This window comes from Vicugna pacos, chromosome 10, assembly GCF_048564905.1.
Source record: "Vicugna pacos chromosome 10, VicPac4, whole genome shotgun sequence".
NCBI classification, from domain to species: domain Eukaryota; kingdom Metazoa; phylum Chordata; class Mammalia; order Artiodactyla; family Camelidae; genus Vicugna; species Vicugna pacos.
In genome coordinates, this window is record NC_132996.1 from 11,206,183 (window position 1) to 11,232,442 (window position 26,260).

General features: G+C 37.7%; 2 protein-coding genes and 1 long non-coding RNA gene across 7 annotated transcripts in view; 2 read left to right on the plus strand and 1 right to left on the minus strand.

Moving 5' to 3' along the window:
• The first annotated feature begins 40 nt into the window (after positions 1 to 40).
• On the plus strand, positions 41 to 11,674 carry LOC140698642 (uncharacterized). Its single transcript, XR_012076420.1, has 4 exons — positions 41 to 174; positions 6,559 to 6,634; positions 10,074 to 10,206; positions 11,512 to 11,674. It is a non-coding gene; the product is annotated as an uncharacterized lncRNA (long non-coding RNA).
• On the minus strand, positions 11,655 to 17,450 carry ANKRD49 (ankyrin repeat domain 49). 3 transcript variants are annotated; one of them, XM_031675359.2, is made up of 3 exons: positions 17,100 to 17,238; positions 14,390 to 14,744; positions 11,655 to 13,166 (listed from the first exon to the last, which is right to left on the minus strand). In XM_031675359.2, exons 2-3 carry the CDS (start codon positions 14,645 to 14,647, stop codon positions 12,705 to 12,707), a joined length of 720 nt encoding a protein of 239 aa, XP_031531219.1. In that variant the 5' UTR covers positions 14,648 to 14,744; positions 17,100 to 17,238; the 3' UTR covers positions 11,655 to 12,704. The 3 variants fall into 3 exon arrangements, with proteins under 3 accessions (XP_031531219.1, XP_031531218.1, XP_006206787.1); XM_031675358.2 differs by lacking the exon at positions 17,100 to 17,238 and adding an exon at positions 16,968 to 17,093; XM_006206725.4 differs by having other exon boundaries at positions 11,672 to 13,166; positions 17,235 to 17,450.
• MRE11 (MRE11 homolog, double strand break repair nuclease) overlaps positions 17,397 to 26,260 on the plus strand; it is a 67,077-nt gene continuing 58,213 nt past the window's right edge. The window contains exons 1-4 of one of the 3 annotated variants that reach the window (XM_006206726.4): positions 17,397 to 17,530; positions 18,304 to 18,417; positions 20,058 to 20,190; positions 25,225 to 25,385. In XM_006206726.4, the coding sequence (XP_006206788.2) occupies positions 18,398 to 18,417; positions 20,058 to 20,190; positions 25,225 to 25,385 (314 nt within the window). In that variant the 5' untranslated portion in view covers positions 17,397 to 17,530; positions 18,304 to 18,397. Of the gene's footprint in view, positions 17,531 to 17,669; positions 17,723 to 18,287; positions 18,418 to 20,057; positions 20,191 to 25,224; positions 25,386 to 26,260 lie in introns of those variants that run through there. The other 2 variants (XM_072968957.1, XM_072968959.1) reach the window with 2 other exon arrangements.

Genomic DNA, 26,260 nt, shown 5'->3' on the forward strand with positions numbered 1-26,260 from the left:
ATCCTCCCCGCCCCCAGCCTCTCTCCGCCGGCGTCTCCAGGCGTCCCGCGCGCCCCGGAAGGCGCTGGAGCTGAGGGGCTGCGATTGCTTACCCACCAAAGCGAAGGGCGTTGCATTTCTCTCTCCGGCTTTTTTCTCACACGAGTTTCGCAAGAGAGGCTTTACTATTCCACGGTCGGGAATCTGAACTCAGAAAAGTTTGGCCCCCAAAGCCAAAGAATTGGTCACCACCTGAAACAGGTTGGGGCGGGAGCAGGGACTGGACGGTTGAGTTCAAGATAAGGTCTCTGGTTTCACGCAGTGTTTTGCTTGTCGTGACCCTCTCGCTGCTACACACACAATGTAACCGAATAAATGAATGTTGAGGGTTCCCAACTTTTGGACTGTAAACTGTTGTTATTATCAAACCACTCTTGTAGTGTCCAAGCACGTTTGTATTCACAATTTCTTTCAATCCATATAATAACTAATTTTACAAATGAGAAAATCAAGTTCAGAAAAGTTTGATTTAAATAGCAAATGGAAAAATCTAGGTTTTTATTTGGAGCATGAGGTCGCTCTTGTTTTGTTTTTGCAGTCATTAAAAAATTGTGATGTTAATTTTATGAAAGCTAAACGTGCAGAATTAAATAGTTCTGCAAGGTTTGTAGCCAAATACAGAGGACTCCATTTTACCCCACAGGCAACCACATTCACCTCTTTTGGCTGATAGTTTAGTATTTAAAGCCATCTAACCAAATGCTTATTTTGCTGCTTTTTATATATTTCAGTTTTAAGTATCACATCTTGATTTCCTTCAATGGAAAATGAGGGTTTAGCTCTCTTTCATGCTCGTCACCTCACGTATACTGTCCCCTCCAACTGCTAATGTAGATAAATTGAAATTTTGGCTAGATTTTACAATGAATTACTATGGCTGCATGAACTCTAGTTGCAGATGAGTCCACCACCTACTATCCTAGGGTCACTTTTTCTTTCTGCACAACCTTTTAATTACCTGGGGTTAATAATTGCCTTGTTTTTTAATTTGCTTGATTTCTAATATCCTTATCACTCATTAATTCCCAAACTCTCCTTGTGTAAATCTCTTAATATCTTCAAATACATAAGGAATTCCATCAATTTCATCTTTTTGAAAAAGTCCCGTCCAGAGAGACCTGATCTGTTCCGGTCTGCGCTGGTTGCTCTCCAGACCTGTGGTTACACAGCTGTTGTCTAAGGATTTCCCTTCACCGCCATGCCTCTCTCTTGTGTTGAAGCTCTGATCTTCTTCTCTTGCTTGGTTTACTTACTTGTTTGTTGGAGCATATCTCCAGGAGCTTTCTGAAAAGTGGTGTATGGGAAATAAAACGCCCAAGTCTTTCCATTTTTGAACGTTTATTTTACCCTTTCCTAAAGGGGCGGGTCTAGCTGGATAAAGAACTCCAGGTTGGAAATCATTTTTCCTCAGAATTTTTAAAGTCATTACACTATTGTCTTTCGGCATCTCCTGCTGCCATAGAGAATTCTACCTACGTTCTATCCATGACGCCTTGGGTAGGACATGTTCTTTCTTTCTAGAAATGTGGAGGATCTTCTCTTTGTCCTCATGGTTCTGAATTTTATAATACACCTTGATGTGGGTAAATTTTCAGCCATTTTGCTGGGCACTCGGCAGATCATTTCAATCTAGAAACACATGTCCTTCATTGAAAGATTTTTTCTTGAATTATTTTATTGCAATCTCTTTTTTTCTCTCTGTTCTCTCTGGAACTCCTATGATTTGTATATTAGATCTTCTGATTTGTCTTTTAATTTTCTGACCTATTTTTCCTATTTTATATCTCTATTTTTGCACTGTTTTCTGGGAGATTTCCTCAACAGTTTGTAAACATTCTATTTTTCACTTCTACTGCCATGTTTCTAATTTCTTAGAACTCTCTTTTTTGTATGGAAGCTTGGTCTTATATCATGTTTGGATGCAATGTCTTACCTCTCTAAGGGTATTAATCGTATACTTCATTTCCAAAGTTGTTTTCTTTTTGTATAATTGCTGCTTCCTCCAAGTTAACCTGTTTCCATTTCTCTTGGTCTCTGTCTTAGTAGCTTTCATCAATCTTCAGGTGATCCCTGACTGTCTTGTCCTATCTAGTAGTAGAGAATATGACTCTGTACATACAGGTGGGCTTATTAACTGGAGGTTTCACTGATAGGTAATCTCTCTGGGTTGTTCAGTTGGGGAAGCCCTGATGTCAGTATTTTAAGGTCTTATCTCTTGAACTGCTCTGATTCTCCATGGGGTGACGCCTCTAGTCTCCGTGAGGGAGTATCAGCCTGGTGCCAGCACCCTGGGAAGTGAAGGGGAGAAGAGAACCAAAGACTCAACATGAAATATGTAAGCATTCATGAAATGCCCATTTCAGTGTGGTGTCCCGCCCTCAGCTGTGCTGTGTACCGTCCAGTCCAGAGAGCCTGTGTGAATTTTTTATATGGCTAATAGTTTTTTTTTAACCATCTTAACCATTTTAAATGTTAAGTATATTTACATTGTTGTATAACACTAGAAATTTTTCATCTTGCAGATTAGAAACTCTATACCCATTGAACACCAACTTCCTGTTTCTCCCTTCCTCCAGCCCCTGGCAACAACCATTCTGCTTTCTGTTTCTATGAATTTGAATACTTTAGATGTCTCGTATGAGTGGACTCATACAGAATTTGTCTTTTTGTGATTGGTTTATTTTATTTACCATAATGTCTTATGCTAAAAAGGATTAATCCCTGTTGTAGCACGTGAAAGGATTTTCTTCTTTTTTAAGGCTTAATAATATTCCATTTTATGTATCTGTTACATTTTTAAAAATTTGTTCATCTGTCAATGGACATTTGACTTAGCTTCCATCACTTAGCTTCCATCACTTAGCTGTTGTGAATAATGCTGTAATGAATGTGAATGAGCAAATATCTCAAGATCCTTCTTTGAATTCTTTTGGATATATATCAGAAGTGGGATTGCTGGATCATATGATAATTCTGTTTTTAATTTTTGAGGAACTCCACTGTTTTCTAAATGTCTGTACCATTTTACATTCCCACCAACAGTAACTGAGGGTTCCAATTTCTCTACATCCTCACCAACACATGTTATTTTCTGTTTTTGTGTTTCGTTTCTTGATAATGGCCATCCTAGCAGCTATGAGGAGATATCTTACTGTGGTTTTGCATTTATCTAACGATTAGTGATGTTGATTATTCATATCCTTGTCGGCCATTTGTATTTCTTCTTTGGGGAAATGTTCATTCAAGTCCTTTCCTCACTTTTTAATCAGGTTATTTGTTTTGTTTTATTTTGCTTTTGAGTTGTAGCAATCTCTGTGTATATCCTGAATATTAACCCCTTATCAGATACATGATTTACAGATATTTTGTTCTATTCTGCGTGTTGCTTTTTCACTTTGTTGATTATTTCCTTGGGTGTGCAGAAGTTTTGGAATTTGATGTAGTTCCCCTTGTCTGTTTTCACTTTTGTTTCCTGTGCTTCTGGTCTCATATCCAAAATGTAACTGCCAAGACCAACATTGTGAAGATTCTCCCCTATGTTTTCTTCTAAGAGTTTTATAGTTTTAGGTCATATGTTTAGGTCTTTAATACATTTTGAGTTAATTTTTATATGTGATACAATGAAAGGGTCCAACTTCATTTTTTCCCATGTAGATATCCAGTTTTCCTAGCACTGTTGAAGAGACTGTCTTTTCCCTATGGTGTGGTCTTGGAACCCTTGTGATAGAATGTTCATGCCAGTACTACTCATAAAAGCACCAAACTGGGAACAATTCAAAGGTGCTTCAAAAATCAGCAATAAATGTATATATAAATTATGGTATGTTTCCATAACAGAATATTTTGCAATGGGAAAGAACCAACCCCTGCTACATGCAAAAATAGGGATGAATCTCTCAGATGTAATGTCTTATGAAAGAAACAAACACAAAATATATATATAAATGATTACACTTATGTAGGCAAAACAACATAATGGTGACAGAAGTTAGAATAGTGGTTACCTCTGAGGGAGCCCTGAGAGAGTGACAACAAGGTAGACTTTTGGGGCACTTGATCTGGGTAGTTGTTAAATGGATGTGTTCACTTCGTTGAATTCATCAAGATTTCTAAACTTTACTGTGTTTGCTATACCTCTACAAAATTATACAAAAAATTTGAAAATATTTTTTTCTATTAGAAAAAACTAGTCTGAAAATATTTTTACTCAAAAAAAAAAATAGCAAAACCCCAATGTAGTCTACTTTGATCAAATAATAAAGAATTAAGCAATTATCATTTTTCTTTTTGTCTCCAATACCAAAAAGCTTGGAGATAATTTAATTGTCAATTGCAGTAAGTATATTAACTTAAGTGGTTTATTTCCTTCATTCTCTTAAATGGCTTTTGATTTTCTGTTTCTAGTTATTATATGCATGCTACTAATTATACATGATCTCATATCTCCTTGGGAATAAAATGTTCATAAAAAAATAAGATGTACTGTTTTATACATGAACTGTATTGATGATTTTTCTTTACTTTTTTTAGTTCCAAAAAACTTAAACCCAACAAAAACAGGATGGCTTATCCTTTTCTCATTTTCATTAAAGGAAAGAGACCAAATTATCCACTAGATGGAGGCAAAACCCAAGACTAAATTTTCCTTGTGACAAAAATTATATTGAATGTAAGAACATGAAGTCTTTATTAAAGAAATAAAACAATATATTGCCAAAGTTAATATATTACTTTGTATTACTCAATAGTATATTAGTAAAAATCTGGGTGGAATACATTTTACATTCTCTGTTCAATTCTATAGATTTCAAACATGTCTCCAGAAGTCACCTCAGTCTTTCTTCTGCTTGGTAGTAAGGCAATTAGATAAGCAATGGGATGTTTAATGCTATTATTTTTTCTTCAGAAAAGTAGATGCTATAACCGCTTTGGTATGTTACTCCAGATTCTAACAGTCTTGATCTAATTATTTTAAAAGCCAGCAAGATCCTTCTTCTAGTAACTAAACCGTCTTTCAAATTTGTTGAATGTAATGTCAAATGGACTAATCATATTAGGGCAAATATTTTGCTTCCTACTCTATAATTTAATGGAGAAAGTGCTGCTTGCAATTACAAAGGGCTTTTTGCTTGGGATTTTAAAATTCCAGTGAATTGGTGAGATGAATATTTTTTCAGATTGCTCCTAAGACTCCACAGGCCCCCAGGAAGATATACCCCTAGAATCTGGGGAGGAGGCCCTCATATATCCCTCCTTGCCAGTGAAAATAACAAAAGGATGAAATTAGTCGTCTCTGGATGACTACTTTTAAAAATCAGCCTTGTTGAAGTATAACTTATGCGTAAAAAACTTCATTCCATTTAAAGTATAGAATTCAACGTCTTTTGACAGTTGTACATACCTGCAAAACTACCACTGCAGTCAGGACACAGAACATTTCCATCACCTCCAAGACATTCCTCCTGACCTTCTGCAGTCCAACTTCTGTCCGTGTTGCCAGGCAACCACTGCTCTGCTCTCTATAAGTGAGTTAATTATTTTCCCAAATGAATATTCAATTGTTCCAGCATCAATTCTTTGAGAGAATTTCCCATTGCATTCCTTGGCACCTTTACCAAAAATCAAGTGACTAATGTACATTTAAGTCTTTTCTAGACTCTGTCCTGTTGATGTATGTCTGTATGTCTGTCCACCAATACCACACTGTCTTGATACTGCTTTTTCATAGTTTTGAAATCAGGTTGTATAAATCCCCCAACTTTATGTTTTTATTTAAATTGCTTTGGCTCTTAAGATTTTCAGCTAATGGAATTTTTGCTTATGTATGTGTTCATGCCACAAAATGCAACTTTCTCCTAATAAGAATAATTTTTATGTCCTCAAATGCTACTATAAATAATCTACAGAAAATAATATTATAGAAAGCGGAATTTTTATTTTTTGATTATTTAATAGACTGATGGCACATAAATATTAACATTCATAGGGGAAAAGCTGTAACATTTGAATGAAGCTTTCTGGAAACTTAGTTCAAGGAAAATAAACTAAATGTGCACAAAATGAACTATTCTTTAATCAACTTTACAAATAGATACCAGGTATCAGAGTAAAGGTGGTGGAATCACAAAGACAAGTTTGAAACTTAATCTCCATCTCCTCTTACTAACTGCATGAGAATTTACCTCCATAAGCCCACTTTTCTCATTTGTACAATGGCATCTTATCTCATCGTGTTACTGTGAGGCTCACATGAGATAAGGTATGTGAGCACTTAACGCACAGTCGGTACCCAGTAAACAGTTGTCAGCTATTGTCACAGTGGTTCACTGGACCACATTTTGGATGTATAAAAATTCATTAAGAAGATCAGATGACTATTCCGTTTGTGCATTCCAAAAAGATGATTGAGGAAAGCTGATAAACAGACATAGAATTTTTTTTTACATTACAATTTTGATATATTTTATCTTGGAATTCAAGATTCAAGTGAAACTAATCACTGTTCGTTTGCAACCTCAGGAATTTCCTGGGTGAAGCCTGAAAATACATGGAGGACAAGGAGAGACTGAAGAGAGAGGCAGCTCACTCCAGACTGGTAGGTGACTAGTTTAATGAGCAAGGGAACTTACACAGGAAGCTTGTCTAGGGTGGCTGAAAGGTGAATAGATCTCTGCACCTGTCCCCCCAGAATCTTAAAGTTTATATAAAGGCCTTAACAGTGTTCAGTGTTCAGTCCAGGTGATCTCAACAACACAGTGCTCTCCCAAGGCCACGTCCCTGAACGGCTCCCACTGTGGGAACAGTAGGTAGACCGTACATTCCGAGGACAGGGGGGTGGGGGAAGGTAGGGAGCTAAGGAGCAGAGAGGGGGTGGGGGAGGTGAGGAAACTTCATTACCTGGGTCCAAGTAGAGGGTCAACTGGCTGTCACATCCTCTCCACGACCTGCTCCAACAACTGCCAAAATAAATTATACCATGTTGTTTTCTTTTTTTTTAAATTGAACTGTAGTCAATTTACAATGTGTTAATTTCTGGTGTACAGCATTGTGACGTACATATATAGGGGAATATATTCCTTTTCATATTCTTTTTCATCCTAGGCCATTGCAAGATATTGAATATAGTTCCCTGTGCTATCCAGTAGGACCTTGTTGTTTATCTGTTCTATATAAAGTAGTTACTATCTGCAAATCCCAGACTCCTATATTATTTTTATATTTAAATAACAAACTAAAGGAGTTTTAGATCAGTAATGACATTAAAAGATTGTCTTTTTTTATTGAAGTATAGTCGATTACAATGTGTCAATTTCTGGTGTACAGCACAATGTCCCAGTCATGCATATACATATATATATTCATTTTCACATTTTTAAAAGATTATCTTTTATTCCCACTCTTGACACTTGGAGGCTGCCAGCTCCCTCCCCATTTCCATCTTCTCTACAGAGGTGGTTGGTTTCTCTTACCTCTTTTCTTCTAGATGTGAAAAAACTGTGCATCAGTTTAATTGCATTTTACTCAGCAATATAATTTTAAAAAATACACTTACAATGGTGCAACCTATTAAAAATCAGGATTTGTTTATCATCTCCTTTAAGACCCAGAAGTTAGGCTTTCTCTAAAAATAAACTCATCTATCTGACTTAAGGGGTAAATTTTCTAGACTCCAAACCTAGAAACAGGAGTGAATTTTTCTGACATATGAAACTCAGTATTGAAGACTTCTCTTTTTCTAACTGTATGTTTCAGCCCAATTTTTGAATGTGTTTAGATTATCTCATTAACAAAATAATAAAAATTGAAAATGGAGTCAGTGATTATCTAACTTTTGAATGTACACTGATGAATATTTGGAATGCTTAACAGAATCTAAGGAAAATATGCACTTTTAAATAAAATTTAAACAGACACAAAATGAGCTGAACTCAAGTGCCTTTTCTGGTACCTGTCATGAGGGATCTGATTCTTCTGTGATATGATTCTTACAGCAGAGCTATTACTTGCCCCTAAATTTGGTCCTTTCAAACAGGATACGTTTTCTTCATAAGTTAATTGTATTTGGTTTTTGAAAAACCTGATAGACACCTGAGTTTTTAAACAATGTTAGGCTCACTTTCTCATTTTTTTTAATTGCAAAAAATTGCCTTTTATGTAAGGCAGCTGTTTCTGAAAAAGGAACTCCAGTGACTACTCAGGGGACAGTGCTCCTCATGAACTCACATTAATTCTCCTGTGACATTTCCCTAATTTCCAAGTACTGTCTTGCAGAGATGAAACAGTAAACATATCATAATAGAAAGGGAAGGGAGAAAACGAATTAGGTAGTCGTTTGCTTTCAGATTTTATAAGCTACAAAATTGAGCACACTTCACTGAGGACGTCTTCTGGCCTACAAATTCTACTACTATGAGACCCACCGGCAGATGGGGCCATGTCATTAAATTCACAGTGAGGACTGTTAGGTGTTCCTGAGTTTCGATCAGCTAATTAAAGTGATAAACCACATGAGAGGTTTTATGTTTTTATTGTATTTGCTCAGCATTTACAAGACCCCTCCTGAAAAGGGGGAAAACAATAGGTGTGAATTCAAAGAGCCACTCAGTAGGGAGGACATCGAGAAGCCACACACGGAATGAGGAGTAAAATATTGAGTTTCAAGGTTCCAGGTCTGCAAGGGAAACACAGAAACTCATTCCTTTCAAGTCCTTGCAATTATCAGCTGAAGACCTTTTGCTTTATTTTGCTTATTCCTTGAATTTTTCTCCTGTTGGAGATCTTTGACACCTGGCACAAACCTTTGAGGATGGGGTAGGCATTTTTGTTCTAGGAGTGGAGATGTTTGGAGTCTTGGAAGAAGTTCTCTTGCATATTTTACTGGGAAGTCATGAGAGAGAACCACAGGAATAGAAAGGGAGGGCTTTGGGATCTTCAAGGATCAAAATACCTAAGACAGGGAAGGGCATTTCTACTTGAAATGCTGGGAAAAGGAATCACTCAATATCACTGTTTGAGTACCTGCCATGTAATAGGTACCGTATCCTGTTACATCTCATTTATGCCTTACAAAACCATAACCAGATAGATATTATCTCCACTTTGCATGTGAGAAAACCAAGGTTATTCGCCCAAAGGCACGCACAGGTGGCCATCAAGATGTGAACCTAGATTTATCTGGCTCCAAGTTCCCTGTTCCTTCTCCTAACCCTTCTGCTTTGTCTTCAGGGCGAGTTTCAGGCATCCAGACCTGCACTGCCAAAAAGTAGTCACTGCTCAAGTAGGGCTAGTCTGAGCTGAGGTGGGCCATAAAATACACACTGTATTTTGAAGATTTACTACAAAAATAAAATATCAATAATTTAAAAATATTATGTCACGTTGGAATGACTATTCTGGATGTGAGGTTAGATAATATGTATTATTAAAATTAAGTTGACCTGTTTTTAATGTAGCTTCCAAAAAAAAAAAAAACCCTTAAAATTACATACGTGACTCACATTATGTTTCTACATGATAGTACCAATTTAGATCCTTTCCACTTAGGTTCCCATAAGTGAAATTTTAGGGTGAAAAAGGGAAATTTTCAGGAATTTAAAACATCGTTGGGCTACATTCAATCCTTAGTTTACTGCCTTCTGAATGTAGTGAACGTAGCTCTTAAATTCCCTTTAGAGAAAGCACTTCACATTGCACAAGTTGAATGCTCATCTGGTGATCCTATGGAGGGACTAGAGCATCCAGTGTTAACCAGTAACATCAGTGATTTTGTACCTCCATGAGCCAAAGCTGTTCCATAAATTCCTAGAGCCATTTCAGGTAGGGTGAAGATGGCATACGTGTTCATCAGTAATCGAGAATTGATGCAGTGGTTTCATTTTGGTATGGGACCTAAGTCTCAGATTGTTACTTCTCTGGGCCTCCTTTGATCAATATCTAGAGGAGAGGTGGATGCAACAATAGATGCCAATGAACAGAAATAAATGGATGCTTTCATATCCATAGGATAAAAACACTAAATCCCATCACTCTGGTAGGTTGTGAGCCAGAAAGCTTCCTGGAGAAGCACCTTTAAGACTTAAAAAAGCAAAGCCAACTAATTTCACTGTAAGCCTGTGGATTATGATGTGTCACTTGATCAATGACAAAAACCACCTCTTCCTCAAGCATGTAAGTTAACTACAATTAAGTCTTTAGTTATGAAAAACAAATATTTGTTTTTTTAAAGTCTGGATAAACTCTGCAAGACTAGAAAACATTTTGTTTGCAAACTGAGCTATTTAGCCTTCTTAAAGCAAACTGGAAACACAGGTAAGTAATACAGTTGACCCTTAAATGCAAGGGTTGGGGTGCTGACCCTCCACGCAATTGAAAATCAAACTTTATTGTCAGCCCCCTTATCTGTGGTTCCACATCTGCGGATTAAACCAACTGCATGTATGTAATACTGCCTATAAATGGACTTGCCCAGTTCAAACCCGTGTTGTTCAAGGGTCCAGTGAATAATCAAAATCATGATGAGTGAATGCTTTCTGTGGACAGGAGTCTAGTAACTACTAAGGATAGTATCACATCACTTTGTTATACACCTGAAACTAACATAATATTGTAGGTCAACTGTACTTTAATTTAAAAAAATTTTTAATGAAATTGAAAAAATACTAAGGCAAGTTAGAAGTGAACAATACAAATTCTGCCCTGAGGATGGAAGGGATCTCTCTAATATGTAGAATTTGTGCACTAGTTGAGTGTTGAGGCCTGAAAGCAAAGGAGAAGTCACATCTCAGCTCCTTAGAAATAAAGCAGTTCCTTTGGAGCCATACTTAAGTGGAAAGCTTACATAAAATCATGGATGGGCTCTGTGATTTTCAGATAACTAGGCAGCCTTGTTTAGGAGTCTAATCGGATAGGTGAAGTCTTATTCTACTGTCACTATCAACTGTACCTTGTCATTGGGTATCACTAAATTAGGCCAGATTAAACAGCATCCTCTTAATTTCTGCCAAAACTTTCCTTTTTAATTCTTATTTTTTTAATTGAAGTGTAGTCAATTTACAATGTTAGTTTCAGGTCGACAGCAAAGCGATTCAGTTACACATATACATACATATATATATATACTTTCTGCCAAAACTCTTGTATCATAGATATTGACACTCTGAAATTGAGATCTCTCCTAGCCAGAGATCACAAAATAGTCTTGAGATCCTGTTTGTCACAATGATTCAGTTGATATGGTATCTTGTAACTTTTCTGAGATGATCCAATTTTGTTCTAACCTAAAAACGGCCACATATATTTGATCAATCAACATTACTTAGTCTAGGGTGACTGTGTCACATGGGTTGTCTCAAAAGAGACAAACCTTGGTAGACATTTAAAAAATGTAACTGAAGGAAAGGGCCATTGGTTGGGCTCCTTTCTCCACTGTGTCAGTTCTGGTGTTGAGAGTTAAGAGAAAACCCTTTGTTTCAGTCACAGAGAGGCTAAGAAGTCAATGGAAAACCGCTTCTGGAGAGATGGAGAGAGCAGATACCAAATAAATGTATGTTAGATGAAGAAATACGTTATGGATCTAAGGAAGACACACACAGGTGAAAAAAAAGAATTCATGCTTTTTTCGGTTGTTCAAAACTTTTATTTTTGAATATTTATATTTATGCTTTCGTCACTACCCACACGGTGGCTTTTCAAAAAAGCCTGAGCCACTCATGGTTCTCACTCCAATATAATAATCATCCCCTCATTCTTCAAATTCCTTTTCCCTTGTCGCTTTGCCTTTGTGTGATTTGTACAAAATGAGGACCCTGGAAAATAACACTTCCTGTGAACTTGAGAGACTATATGAGCAGTGCCCAGGTCGGCAGGACCAGGCAGGGAAAACGAGCTGGGTGGCAGACACACTGTGACCTCCTGGATCAAGGTACGGTTGTGCGCAGGTCAGGTCTGAAAGGTCGTGCTGACGCGCCAGCAGAATAAGGATGACGCAGGTTGACCAGGGTGAGGTAGGACGGTCCACAGAATCGTGTGACTTGTGGGAGGGGAGGCAGTATTTAACACTGGTGGATTAAACACCTAGCTAACTACTTTCCTGAAAGTAGTCTAGGTTCTAAAAGACAAAAATCTAGGTTTCTTGATGCTTTTTTTAAACATATGAAGATTCAGGTCACTAATAACGTTACTTCTTACGGATTACAATGAAAGCAAATGGCTATGGTGATGCAGAGGAGACAGCTAAACCGCACCAGTATATTTAAGACTTTTAAATTAAATTGAGTTACCTTACCTTATAAAAATACATGTCAATATACTAAATACTCAACAAAGATCTAGGATGGGGGTTATTTAAAAATACATTTCTCTTGGATCAGCACCAAAAATATCATTAGTTTTCTGTACAACCTGTGACAAGTTTTTAGGTATAGGTAAGTTAAAATGATTTCTGATAAAAATCACCAACTCCACAGAAATCATTAAAGACACAGCCACACAACTCTCAAATACATTTTGACATCAAGGTCAGGCAATTCACTTGGAAGGATACCATCATGAGTACCACTGAATTACTGTGGTAAGACTTCGATGTCAACTTCGTGTTATGGGGATTTTTCACTTCTCACACAAAGGAGGCACTGGTTCTTAGACACTTAAGAAAATTATTAGAACCGTTAAGACTGAGGTGAAGAATTTGTGCAGCCTTCCACAATTTCAAAGAGGTAGTGATAGATACTTGTCCTCCTGGCGATGTCAAATGCAGTTTCTTCCAAGCTGTTCTTCAGACCCGGTTTGATGTAGCGGTTCATCAGGAGGAGTTCTAGGGTATCTTTGCTGTCTATGTTCCCGGCAGCAAGATGCAGGGGAGTTAAGAGGCCTTTTGTTTGGGCATTGATATCTGCATCATGCTGCAATAAGAAAGAAGCCACTCTGGTGTTATTCCACTTACAAGCACTGTGCAGGGGTGTCCAGCCATCCACAGTCACCGCATGGACGTCTGCCCCTTGGGCGATCAGCTCCCGGACAACATCTAAGTGTCCGCCGTAGGCTGCTCGATGGAGCGGGGTGTAATTATCTTCATCCCGGGTGTTTACGTGGGTGGCCTTTTCAGAAAGGAGTCTCCGCACTGTGGTAAGCTGAGAAGGGAAGAGAGCTTTTAAAAACCGAACTCAAAACTAAAGTGAACAAAGAAAATTGAACTGTCTAGTAGTGTTAGGTTTAATTAAGTTAAATACAAACTTACTTGTTAGCAGGTGACTTTAAAATCAAAATAATTTAAGATTTCTTCTTCTTCTGGGGGAGAGGGTAACTGATTTAACAACATACAAGTTAGTATTAACCATCAACTGTTGATTCTAAGATTGTGATTCTCTGAATACCAAACCATACATTTACTTTTGGTCCAATTAAGGTTTACTGCACAAAAGCTATAGTCCTAAATGAATAAAGCTGGCTAGAGTTGTACTTAATATTTTATATTTCATCTGTGAAGAAACATGATAATGCAGTAGACTAATTTTTCTGTAGTAGGATTATCATACCAATATACATAGCGTAAAATTTTTTAAAAATAAACTTCTTTTATCAGTAGACTACAATGGTAACAAGGAAATGCAGAGACTAAGCAGCTCAATTTTTTCTAACATAACTTTAGACACACGTTTTCAGGAAGTGATTTATGGTTTGGTCTGAGGACCTCTGGTGGGTCTGCTCTTCAGTTAAAAAGTTATCCAAAAATACAAGACCTTTCTAGTTTACTAATACAGACATGGGGGAACTTAGTAAAACAAGGTAGAAGTGGCCAAGTGGGAACAGATTTTTTGATGTTAAGTAGGATCATCCTATGGGTCCTGGGAAAACTAATAATCCTGAATGTCAAGTTTACTTAATCTGTAAAAGGAAAGGATGTCACCTATCTTATAGGGATACATGAGGATTAAATCAAATCATGTAGTAAGGCGTGTGGTAGAGTTGGTATTTAACAGATATTAATTCCCATCTTCTCTTTCCTAAATGATACTTGTCTTTAGGATGATCCTAACGACTTAATATAAATGATTGAAAAATATAGATGACTGTTTGCTATCTTTATAGTTAATTATCCTTAAGCCCCCCAAATTACCCATATGACACCTTCTGGCTTACTATGTGCCTCTTTTGAACCTCAGAACTCTGTATAAAAGAGGCAGGTGTTAACAGTGGCCATTTTTACAGATAAGAAAACAGAGGTTCAGAAATGCAAGGATTTGCCCAAAATTACAGACCAAAGCCAGGTTCAGGGACAGGTCTTCTGGCTTCCAATCTAACACTTTTCCCACTAAATTAAGGTTTCCTCTTTAACAGTATTTTTTTTTTTTACCCGATTTTTTTCAGCAGCCCAAAGAAGCAATTTGCTGGGATCTTTTTCCATTTTTTTTTCTTGCAGTTGATACCACTCTTCAGTTTTTTCATTTTGCTCCTCGTCTTCGTCAGAATTCCCTACCCAGAGACTTTGGGTACCAATGGGAATAAGGTGTCTATGTGTTTCCAACAATTCAAGCTGGTTAAAGTGTTCAGAAAAGTCCAAGGAACTCTCTGGGTCTGGTTTTCCATCATCACTTCCCTTCTCTTTTTCCATTTTAACTCCTATTCTAAATACAAAGCATTTCAAATGCCAAGGTATAAATAATCTTTCCAGAGATGAATTATGTCTGCTTTATTTTATTCATCAAGATCTGAAAACACAAACACAAAAATTATTAGTAAATTAGTAATTGAGGCTTTATCAACAGCATAGATAAGTCTTGCAAACATACATAAATAAAAGTCTGTCTAAACTCTTTGGTGTTTATTGATACCCTCTAGATTCATTAAATACTGGAGCTGACAGATTTCAACTATCTTTATTTTTAATGGTCTAATACTCACTTTTTTGTTGCTCCTTCTCACTAAGACAATGGTTATAATTGCATTTATTTTGAATCTATTGGTTCAGATACTATATTATATTATGCTAAGAGTGCTTAGCGCTTAAGCATCTAAATGATAGCTAATACAATAAAGAAAGGCACATTCACAATTTTTATAAACTAGACACATAGATGCTATAGAGCAGAAACAAAAACATTCAGTTCCTAAAAAAGTACTTCAGAGAATCAGGGATCCTTAGAGATGGAATGGCCCCCAAAGGACGTGTGTCCCAATCTCTCATCAATGCAGATATCTTGATCATGACATCTGTAATAATTATCCTATTTCTACTTTAACAGGTTCAGGCCTAGGAAAATTCACTGCTTTAAAAAGTAGCTTATTCACTGACAGACAACTATAGTTCTTAGTTGGCTTCTTGTTTTGAAACTGAATTTTGGCTGTCATTCACTCCTTCATACAACAAATATGAATAGAATGCCTCGTATGTGCCAGTCTCTGGGTACTGGGATTCAATAATGAACAAGATCCATGTCTTAACCTCAGGAAGCTTACCATCTAGTCAGGGAGAATGGCAAAGACAGCATGATAAGTACTATGATAGGACCATGTCCAGATCTAATGAATATACAGGAAGGTCATAATTATCCCAGGCCCAAGAGAAGGCTTCCTGGGTGAAGTGATATTTATTCTGCTAGGTTGCCATATTAATTTATAAGCCAATATCAGGTTGAAGAGTTACATAGTATATTAAACTGTAATGAATTAAATAAAATGATAATAGATATTTTAAAAATATCATTTCTCAGCTTTCCAACTATATTTGTTGAAATCTTACCAGTCTTCCAAGGCTCTTCTCAGATGTTACCTCTTTCATTAAGTCTTTCTTGAGCCTCCAAATTAGATCTGTCTCTAGTTTCTACTTTTTTTGTGCTCCACATTGTCTTATTTCATCACTGATTTTGTTTTTATTTTAGCCTTTTACAAGATTATAAGCTTAAGGATAGGGACTATATTTAACTTACATTTATGTCCCACTAATATATAGCAGGTGTTAAGAAATATTTGTAGAGTTAAACTGAATTAAATAAAGCACTATTACTTAATTTTGCTTAGAATGGATTAAGAAGTTCGAGACTTAGTCATACCCTTAAGATACTGATTTCTTTCTACCTAATTTCAGAGTTTTAACTATACAATCCTAATGCATCATTAGATTGTATTACTAGTGCCAAGAGCATTAAACCTGTTACTTATAACCAGTACCTTCTCTGGACCTGTTACTCTGTTGTAATGTAAGGACTGTTCTAAAGGATTTCCGTAGACTGTCTAGTTTTTCAGTTTATTGGGAGACCCTATCAGAAAGGCTTTATGTTCTAATAGTTCTTACTTCTTTCTTTCTTCTCAAACTATTTCCTGAAACTTGCAACACAAAAGTGATCATACATCAATTCCTTAAACACTTAATAAATACCAGTAAATAATAAAGTTTACTTGTTAATTATATGAACTATAATAACATCATAGCACAGATCTTCCACCCCCGTTTCCTTTTTATAAAAACTCTCTTTCTAATTTGAATTTCCTCTCCAGATACAATAAATTACATATAAAATGTCCTAGTGGACTTAATTAAAAAAATCAAACCGAGGTGCATTTCCCTGATTCAGGGTTTGAAGAGTCGATCAAGATTCCTACTTGATGACATTCTACCAGGAAGAAACAGGGTACATTTTTTTAAAGGACACATTCCATAGAGCTCTAAACTATGTCAGCTCACAAACAACCCGGTGAGAGGTGGGGCCATAAACCCCAGTTTACAGGTCGCTGAGGTTCGGATAGTTTAAAACAACTTTCAATGGAACTGAAAGCCTAACTTTTCTAATTTAAAAGTTTCACATAATTTTTTTTATTGCACATCATTCTACTGCTATCAGCACAAAGCAGTACAGATATGCTGAACCCGGGATCCAGGGACACAATTATGGGGAAGCAGGGAAAGGCTTGTAAGCTAGAGTCAGAATGCTCACTCTCTGGGGAGTGGGAGTGAGGAAGACCACCAGGCCCGGCCCTCCGGCACCGGCCGGTCACTTCGCAGGCCCGTGAGTTCACGTCTGCGGCCTTCCAAACAGCCCAGAGCGAAGAAGCCGCTCCAGCCCTACCGAGGACCCACGACGCGGCTCGACTTGCAGGGCTCCCCAGGTGTCGACAGGTGACCAGCCCCTTTGGGCCCAGAAGTTCTTGGGTGGCGCCAGGAGACCACGAAGCGCGGCCGCGGACCAGAAAGGGCTACCCACCTTAGAGACGGGAAAAATCACCGCCGGGAACCTCGCTTCCGGGGTTCGTCCCCTCGGCTACTCAGGATTGGCTCCTGGACGAGGGCGGAGCCTAGACGCTACTTTCCCTGCGCCCTCACCGCACTTGGCAGCCAATGAGAGGAGCGGGAACGCCCACGTCATCAATGAGGTATCGCGAGAGGAAGAGCTGCTTTTCTCTCCCGCCGAATTCAGGTTTTTGGCCAAGTGGGTTCTCGGAGGCGAGCAGAGCTGGTGTTGTTGCTTTTCTTCCCACGAATCTCCCTCCTTCTTCCTGGGTAAAAGACAGCCTCGGGTCCCCAGGGTGGGGCTTTGGAGAGTCCAGGTGGGGGGTAATTTAGGAATCGCCTCCTGTATCTGTAGGATCTCCGGCGAAGCCCGGAAAAGAGCGACACTGTGGGAAGAATGGGCCGAGTAGTCTGGGAAGGAGTCCTGGGGGCTTCGGCGTTCTGGCGTTCGAGCGTCTGGAGGTGGGGGCGTGCTGAGGCTTGGAATCCCTACCGAACCAGGGATTCGGACGTGGGAGGGGTTGTTCCGCGGTGGCCGTCACTCCTACCCAAATACCTTGGCCTTTTTCCTTGAACTGCTGGCTCCTGAAGGTGTTTCTCCACAGACCTCGTGCCTGTATTTATTTACACTAGCTTTAAACGTGGAGCCCTTCTCTTTTCAAAGCAAACCCCTGCCTTTAAAAAAAAAAATCCCGTATGTCAACAGGAAATGCGAGGTCGCCTCCAAGCTCGAGTAGCCTGTGCATGCACCTTAAGTTTCTGCACATCCAGAGTTGTTTGTGTGCTAAACCTGAAGTACAGTATGTGACCCTTTTTGCCTATTCATTTAGCAAACATTAGCTTCCCATAGGGCATGGGAAAGGGAAATAGGAGATGAGCTTAATCAATGATGAAACTAAAATGGAACTGGAGATACGCTATTTTCTATTATTAGCTCTTAAAAAATAAAAGTATAGTAGGTGCTTAGATGAAAAATGGAACTTTTCCAGAATTGCCAGTCTGCTTTTTAAAAATGTTTTTTAAATAGTATAATTTTGTTTTAGAATTTGGAGTCGAGTTTTCTGACATATTTGAGCACAGGACCCAGGGGTACTTGGAGAGAGAACTGGTTCTGGAGGAGCTGGACAGACCATAGAAATGAGTCCTGCAGATGCCCTGTAAGCACCTGTCTTTGGAATTTTCGTTGCTTTCGGTTTCTACAGCCCAGCAACTGTGGTCACCGTAAAAGAAAACGTATTTAATAAATTATGAGAAAATAAAGAGCTTGCCTATGAACACAAGTGTTAGTCACAAAAAAGCATATTTGGAAGGGTTAGAAATTCATACTATATGTTTATAAACTAACGATAACATGCAGCTCTAGATTGGTGTCTTGCAGTAAGTTGGCATATTGCTACAGTATATGAATTTATGTTCTTAGTTTTTGTCTTAAAATATTGAAGCTGTAAACATTCTTGAACTTTAATGATTGTCCTATTAGCTAATGCAAGTCTGTTTAAGTAGATTTTTAGAGCAGTAAATTGCTCTAGTATTGAATAAATTGGAAATGAATCTGACTAAAATGAAAATAAATAAAAGGACTAGAAAAGGTTATGTGGAAAAAGCTTTAAGCTTGAGTATTTCACCCTGGTTTTAATTTCTTGATTAATACTCTGTGTTCTTGGGCAAGTTAGCAATCCTTTGAAACTTGCCTCAGTTTCTTCATTTGTATAATTGGATTAAAAATGACTCAGATTAATTTTCATGTTTAAATGAAAGAACTCAAGTGAAAATACAAGTTGCTATAGAAGCCTGGAATAGTAATGTGATCTGAAAGTATTCCGACCTACCGGTATGTATATTGCAATCAGGACTGTGTGCATATCATTTTTGAAGTATCTAAAAAGAAATGTTTTCTGGAAATTCTCCTGTGTTTAACAATTTGAATTTTGGAGATACATAGAGAAATTTCTTTTAAGTTTGTATGGTTTAGTGAAAACAGCCTCAGTTGTAATCCTGGGTTTTAGTACCATTTCCACTACTTTATTGTGCGATGAATCATTAATTTCTCTGTGTATAGCCTTCTCATTTTTCAGAGATACTTACTTAACCTTTTTACATGTGGGAAGATGAGATCAGAGATCCAAAATATTTTAAAGAAAGTTAAAAGTTATATTAAGTTTAAAAGAATGTTAATAGCTGTTCTGTTGCTGCTTCACATGAAAGTACTTTTGAATACTACCAAATTCAAGTGGAATTGTAAATTTTAGTTACTTGGCCAAATTTGTTAGCGAAAAACTAACTTTGTATGGAGAGTAGAGTCAAGCAAGCGTCTTCAGGGTCCTGGATGTAAATTACTAACTTGTTAGGATAAAATCTACTTATAAAGTAAGGAGGAGGGCTTTTAAAGTTAACTAGTTAATTCTAATTTTCCTGGAAAAGTGCAGAGTAGATAAATAGCAAGTTTGGATACTGAGGTCAGATCCTCTTGGATTTTTGCTGTGGAACAGAATAGGAAAACAACCAAGGGTTCAGATCAGATTACATATGAGTGTATAAAATTGATTGTAACAAGGTTATACATTTTTGAAGCAGTCACAGAACCTTTAAAAAAATCTATGTACATTCTGCATTGTATTAGTGATAGGAAAACTGTGATGTTAATGATCTGTTGACTGCTTCAAATTTTCAGACCTAGTTTAAGGTTAGAAAAATGATTTTATTCCATAATTGCTAATATTTTATAGATTTAGGTTTCAATTTGCTTGAATATCCTTTTAATGAATTCTATTGAGATGTCTCTTCTTTTTTAATACAGTGACGATGAAAATACATTTAAAATCTTAGTTGCAACAGATACTCATCTGGGATTTATGGAAAAAGATGCAGTCAGAGGAAATGATACATTTGTAACATTTGATGAAATTTTAAGACTTGCTCAGGAAAATGATGTGAGTTTGGTTTGCATTTTTGTGGTTTCTACCGAGTTCCCTTGCTCAACATGCTCTTTTTCCTTCTTAAAGTTAGAGGCTTGTTTTATACGTTCGTGTATTCACATTGCCTGATTAAGTATACTGAAAGCACAGAGAAAATTTTGTGGGCTTTATTCCCTGAATTCAAGTAGGAGCTACTTTTGTAAATAGCCTGTAAAAATTTACAGATATTTACGGAGTGTTTACTGAGTGCAGGATCCGGTTGCAGTTTCTATTTGAAATGCACAGCTGACTGTCATAGTTTCTACCTTCAAAGAACAGACAGCAGATCAGTATGTGAGATAAGACGGATGTCCAGAATGCCCAGATGTGAGGACATCTGTGATAAGAGCCAAAAGAAAATTATAAACAGCATTTCCTGGAATTTTAGAGGTAGAAGTGGTCACATTTAGATGAGGATGGAAAGATGAGATTAATGAAGGAAGTGGCATTTAACCTGGGCTCAGAAGGCTGGTTGACTTCTGATGGGTAAGAACACAGAAAGTACACCTCACATGGAGGGGAGGGAGGGTACAGAGGTGGGGCAGTAGGTGTGTTAGGGGTACAGCTGCTGTGTTTGGCCCCCCTGAAGGTTATGTGTTAGGCAGCAGCCTGAAAGACTAGAAATGTGGTTTGAGCTGCATTGAGAGCTTCAAGTGCTAGATTGAGGAGTTTATACCCAATTTAATAGAAAGTCTTTTGGCACCAGAGAATAGCATGAAGTCAGGATAAGTTTGAGGCTTATTAAAAGGGAAGGCATGGAATGAAAAAGGAAGTGAATGCAAGAGATATTACAAAGATACAATTTGCATACTTGTATTGGTTAGTTGTAGGGAATGGGGCTGAGGGAGAGGGCGATGGCAATGACTCTGAAATGTGTTAAGTTTGGGTGATGGTGGTACCAATAATAGAAGTAGGTTTTAAATAAGGAAAATTCCTCTTTATTTTCATACTTCCATATACTTCTTTATGCGGGAAGGTGATGAATTCTGATTTAGATTCCAATAAGACATTAAAGGCAACATGCCAGCAAACGGTTGAAATGTCTGTCCAGAGTCCCAGAGACAGCTGAGGAATAAACAAATTCTGGTGACTTGCAAACGAGTATCTTCAACCTTGACTTTTCCTCAGAGTTCTGTTCTGTTTATCTGCAAGTCCTATGTTTCTTCCTTCTGATTTAGATTCCAATAAGACATTAAAGGCAACATGCCAGCAAACGGTTGAAATGTCTGTCTAGAGTCCCAGAGACAGCTGAGGAATAAACAAATTCTGGTGACTTGCAAACGAGTATCTTCAACCTTGACTTTTCCTCAGAGTTCTGTTCTGTTTATCTGCAAGTCCTATGTTTCTTCCTCCTGAATATATGAAAGGGGAAGCTGTCCAGGATTCTTATATTTGCTGACTGCAGGAGTTCCCCTTAGGTCTTTTTAAATTTGCTTTAGTTTTTACATTTTATTTATTTATTAATCTGGGGGGAGTCATTAGGTCTATTTATTATTAGCTTAAAAAAAATTTTTTTTAATGGAGGTACTGGGGATTGAACCCAGGACCTTGTGCATGCTAAGCATGTGCCCTACCGCTGAGCTGTACCCTCCCCCCCCACTTAGGTCTTCTTCACTTCCTGTTCTTTCCCTCTACATCTATTTAGCATAACAGCCAAAGTGAACTTTTAAAATCATAACTCAGATCATGTCACTCTGCTGCTTAAAATCTTCCAAGTGGCCTCTTAGTGAATAAATAGAATAAAAATTAAATGACAAGGTTCAACGTGATCTGGTCCCTGCCCGGAGACTTTATCCCCAACGATTCCTCCTCCTTCACGGAGCTGCATCCATGCTGGGATGTGTGTTCTATTCCAGGACCTCTGCGGATCTGGTTCTCTGCTCAGAGCACCTTGACCTTGGCAGGGTTGACTTCTCAGTTCTCAGTTCTCATTTCAGGCTTTACCTTTTAGGAGAGGTCTTCTCTCATATCTCCAAACATCCTTTTTCACATTACACATTTTTTAAAATAACACCATTTGAAATAATTTATTGAATTGTTTACTTCTTTATTTATCTTCTCCACCAGGTGGTAAACTCCAGGGAAAAATCTTTTCTCTTTGCTCATCTATATATCCTAGTACCTAGAAAGGATCTGGCAACCATAGGCACTCTTATAAATGGGTTAATGAATGAGGGAATGTCTGGTTCTATCTGCTTTTAAGATGGATTCCTCTTTCCCTGAGGGCAGAGAAATTTGCAGCCAAAGGAGGTCTGTTTCTGCCAGAGAATCCTGTGTCCTTTCTTTTCTGACTCTTAGGAGCTATACTATTTCTATCCCTGAGCATAAGCTTTTTTCCCCTCTACTTTGTCCTTTCCTTGTGTTTCCTCTTGTTTCCCTTCCCTGCATCTTTTAATCTTAACTGCCCCTCCCCCACAGCCCCATGCTGGTACTTCCAGATGCATATTATATTTACTTTCCCCCATAATTTGTGTTTAGTATTTCTTCTTATTGGGATCTAAATTCTTCCCGGTTTTAAGGTCTCTGTTTTGTGGGCCTGCACCATCTAACCAACCTTATTTTACTCTGGTTCTTTGGAGCCTTTTTTCTGCCTTTATTTCTTTTTTTAAACTTTTAATTTCAAAAAAATAACAATCTTACAAAAGTGTTGCAAGAATAGTGCAGATAATTTCTTACCCTTCAGCTAGATTTCCCTATGCTTTCCCACATTTGATTTATCTTCTCTCCACACATGTGCATACACACACACGTGCACATACACATACACACACTTTTTTCTGAACCACTTGAGAGTAAATTGCGTATATAACCACAGTGCACTTATCAAAACCAGGAAACTGATACTGATTCAACACTATCATGTAATTTTCAGGTGCTGCCAGCTATCTGGGTGATGTGTGTCATAGCAGTTTGGGGGCAGGTCTGTGGAATCCCGGTCCCAACGCAGGATTTCTTTTGCACTTAGTTTCATGTCTCTTTAGTGTCCTGTAATTTGGGACATTTCCTCAGCCTGCCTTTGTCTTTCATGACCTTGACATTTTTGAAGAGTCCAGGGTAGTTAATTTTGAAGAATATTCCTCAACTGGAAACATCTGACGTTTCCTGGTGGGTAGATTCCCTTGGGCAGGAGAACCGCAGAAACACATTGTGTCCTCAGTGTTCCCTGGAGTCAAACCAGTTTTTAAAAACACTAAAAAACCTTTTTTTGCTTGTGGTAAAATACGCATAACATAAAATTTACCATCCTAACCATTTTCAACGGTACATTTCAGTAGCGTTCTAAGCACATTTGTGTGGTTGTGTAACAAACTCCAGAACTCTTTTCTCTGGCAAAAGTGAAACTATACCGTTTAAACAATGACTCTCCATTCCTTTCCCCCTTAAAAATGTTGATTTTGTTGTTTTTGTTTGATTTCTTCTATGGTTTTGATTTTTTTAAAATAAACATTCATTCATTCATTTATTTTAATGGAGGTACTGGGGATGGAACCCAGGACCTCATGCATGCTAAGCACATGCTCTACCACTGAGCTCTAACCTCCCTCCCCCCTTGTATGTCTTTGATTATGATCATTTTCTTCCTTTACTCAAATCGTGTTTAGTTTTGAAGCTTAAATCCCACATTTTTGTTGATGTTTTTTTGACTATGGTAGGGGCAGAAATCTCTTCCCTTCTAGGTTCTTTGGCTGGTCTAATAATTAAATTGACATAAGACAGATTACCAGGAGAAAAACATATTGCAAGTGTACGGGAGCCCCACAAAAATATAAGACCTCCCCAGCAGTGAGGTAATTGAGGCTTACATTCCATCCTGAGCTGAGGAGAAGGGGAAGGGGGTCCGGGGCTTCATGAGGAAGGAGGACAGTTCACAGGGAGATGAGAAGAGTAGATGTTTGGCTAACGGGGGTTTGCCGTGCCACGCAGATGAATCTTTCTAATGTCAAAAGTTGTCTCTGGTAATAGCTCTCTTTCTAGTACATGCCTCCTATCTAAATTCTTTTAGGCTGTTAAGGGAGGTAAAAAAGCTTTCCCTGACCTGCTGGGTCTTAATTGCCTTCAGCTCAAAACAGTCCACATGCCAAAGCGGCCCATTTTGGGGTGATGGATTTGGCCGCCTCCCCCCCCCCCCGCCACTGTAGCCCACAGTGATCTGTAGTGTTGGCTTCTTGTGTATAATTAAGAACTTAATCAAATTTCTTTAGGTAGATTGTCCGCTTCTTGAAAGCACGTTGGACTCTTTTTTCTGTATGATTCCCTTTCTTTCTGGGTGTTCCTGAGTGCTCTTCCTTGAAATCTCACTTATCTTTCCTAGTGCAACTCAAATGCCACTGTGTTATTAGCACATCTTCCCAGACTTTGTCCTCAATGAATTTCCTCCCCTCAGTTAGATTAATTGTCACATCATCTCTGCTTCTGGTTTGTTTACATATCTGTTCTAGTGCATGTCAGAGTTTGACTTATGTTTAGATACATAGCAGGTTGTCACTTCTGTTAGATTTTGAACATAGTTAGGATACGGATCTTGTTTTATTCATCACACCCAGCATAGGGTATGACACATTGTCCGTATTAAATGACGACAGGGACGTCATCTGTTTTGTAGATTGCTAGTTCCTTAGCTGTCAGGGCCTGTAGGAACTCTATAAAATAGTTGTTGAATGAATTGAGTGAATAATTCGGATTGAATTGGCTGTCCTGTCCATAGGTTTTATTAGAGTGCTAAGTTTATGTTTGATTTGGGTAACTTTAAAAAAAATATGGTCACTCTGGGTAGCATGCATCAGAGACTTAGTGTAGTAATTTGAAGATGGCTTCTCCGAAGGTGGCCCAGGAACCTAAGTTGGAGTCAGATTAATAACCAGATTGGAAGGCCCTTTGAATAAATATGAAGTTCTAAATCTCCATACGTAATAGTATTTTTTACAAGATTTTTTTTATCACTTTGATCTATAGTTTCAAAAATTTTACCTATAGAACATACTAATTTACACACAATTTTCTTTTGATTAGGTGGACTTTATTTTGCTAGGTGGTGATCTTTTTCATGAAAATAAACCCTCAAGAAAAACATTACACACCTGCCTCGAGTTACTAAGAAAATATTGCATGGGAGATCGTCCTGTACAGTTTGAAATTGTCAGCGATCAGTCAGTCAACTTTGGTTTTAGTAAGTAAGTATATTTAAGTACTTAAGTGAATGTTCCCTTGTGTGTAGTATTTTCTGTATAAGACACATAAACATACTAACAATTAGCCACTTTACCTTCACTGTAAATTATTTTCTTTTTCTTTTTTGGGGGGGTGGGATTAGGTTTATTTGTTTATTTTTTTTCATTTTTCAGTTTTATTAGTTACAGCTTGACTGCACATATACAATATACTGCATGTATTAGTTATTTTTAAAGGAGGTACTAGGGGTTTAAACCCAGGACCTCGTATATTGCTAAGTGTGCACCCTACCCCTGAGCTACGCCCACCCCCCCAAGTTATTTTCGTAGTAAATGTAATTCTTTGAATTTTCTGTACATTATTATATTAATTTGTATTTCCCTAATTAACATGAGACTGCATATCTTCTTAAATTTTTATTGTGCTTTTGGTATCTCTTCTGTTCATATCCTTTGCAAATTTTATAAACAGGGGTTTTTGTCTTTTTGTACTGAATTTGCAGAAATTATTTGTATATTCTAGATACTAAGCCTTTGTTAGGCATATTTTTTCCCCCAGTCAGTGGATTGTCTTTTGACTTTGTTTATGGAAGCTTTTGTTGTCAGAAATATTTAATTTTTATGTATGTAGTCAAACACATTGTCCCTTTTCTTTAAGATTTGTGCATTTGGGACTTATTTACAATATCCACCTAGAACCCCACGTCATAAAGGTACTCTCATGGTTTTTCTTCAGCGTTGTATGGGGTACGGCATTGCGTTTAGTTAAAATGTTCTCATAGTCTCCCTCCATTTTTGCCAGTTTCTCGGTCTTTCCTGAACAACCCTGATGCTTTTGAAGTATACTGGTTAGCATAAATATTTTGTAGAATGCCCCC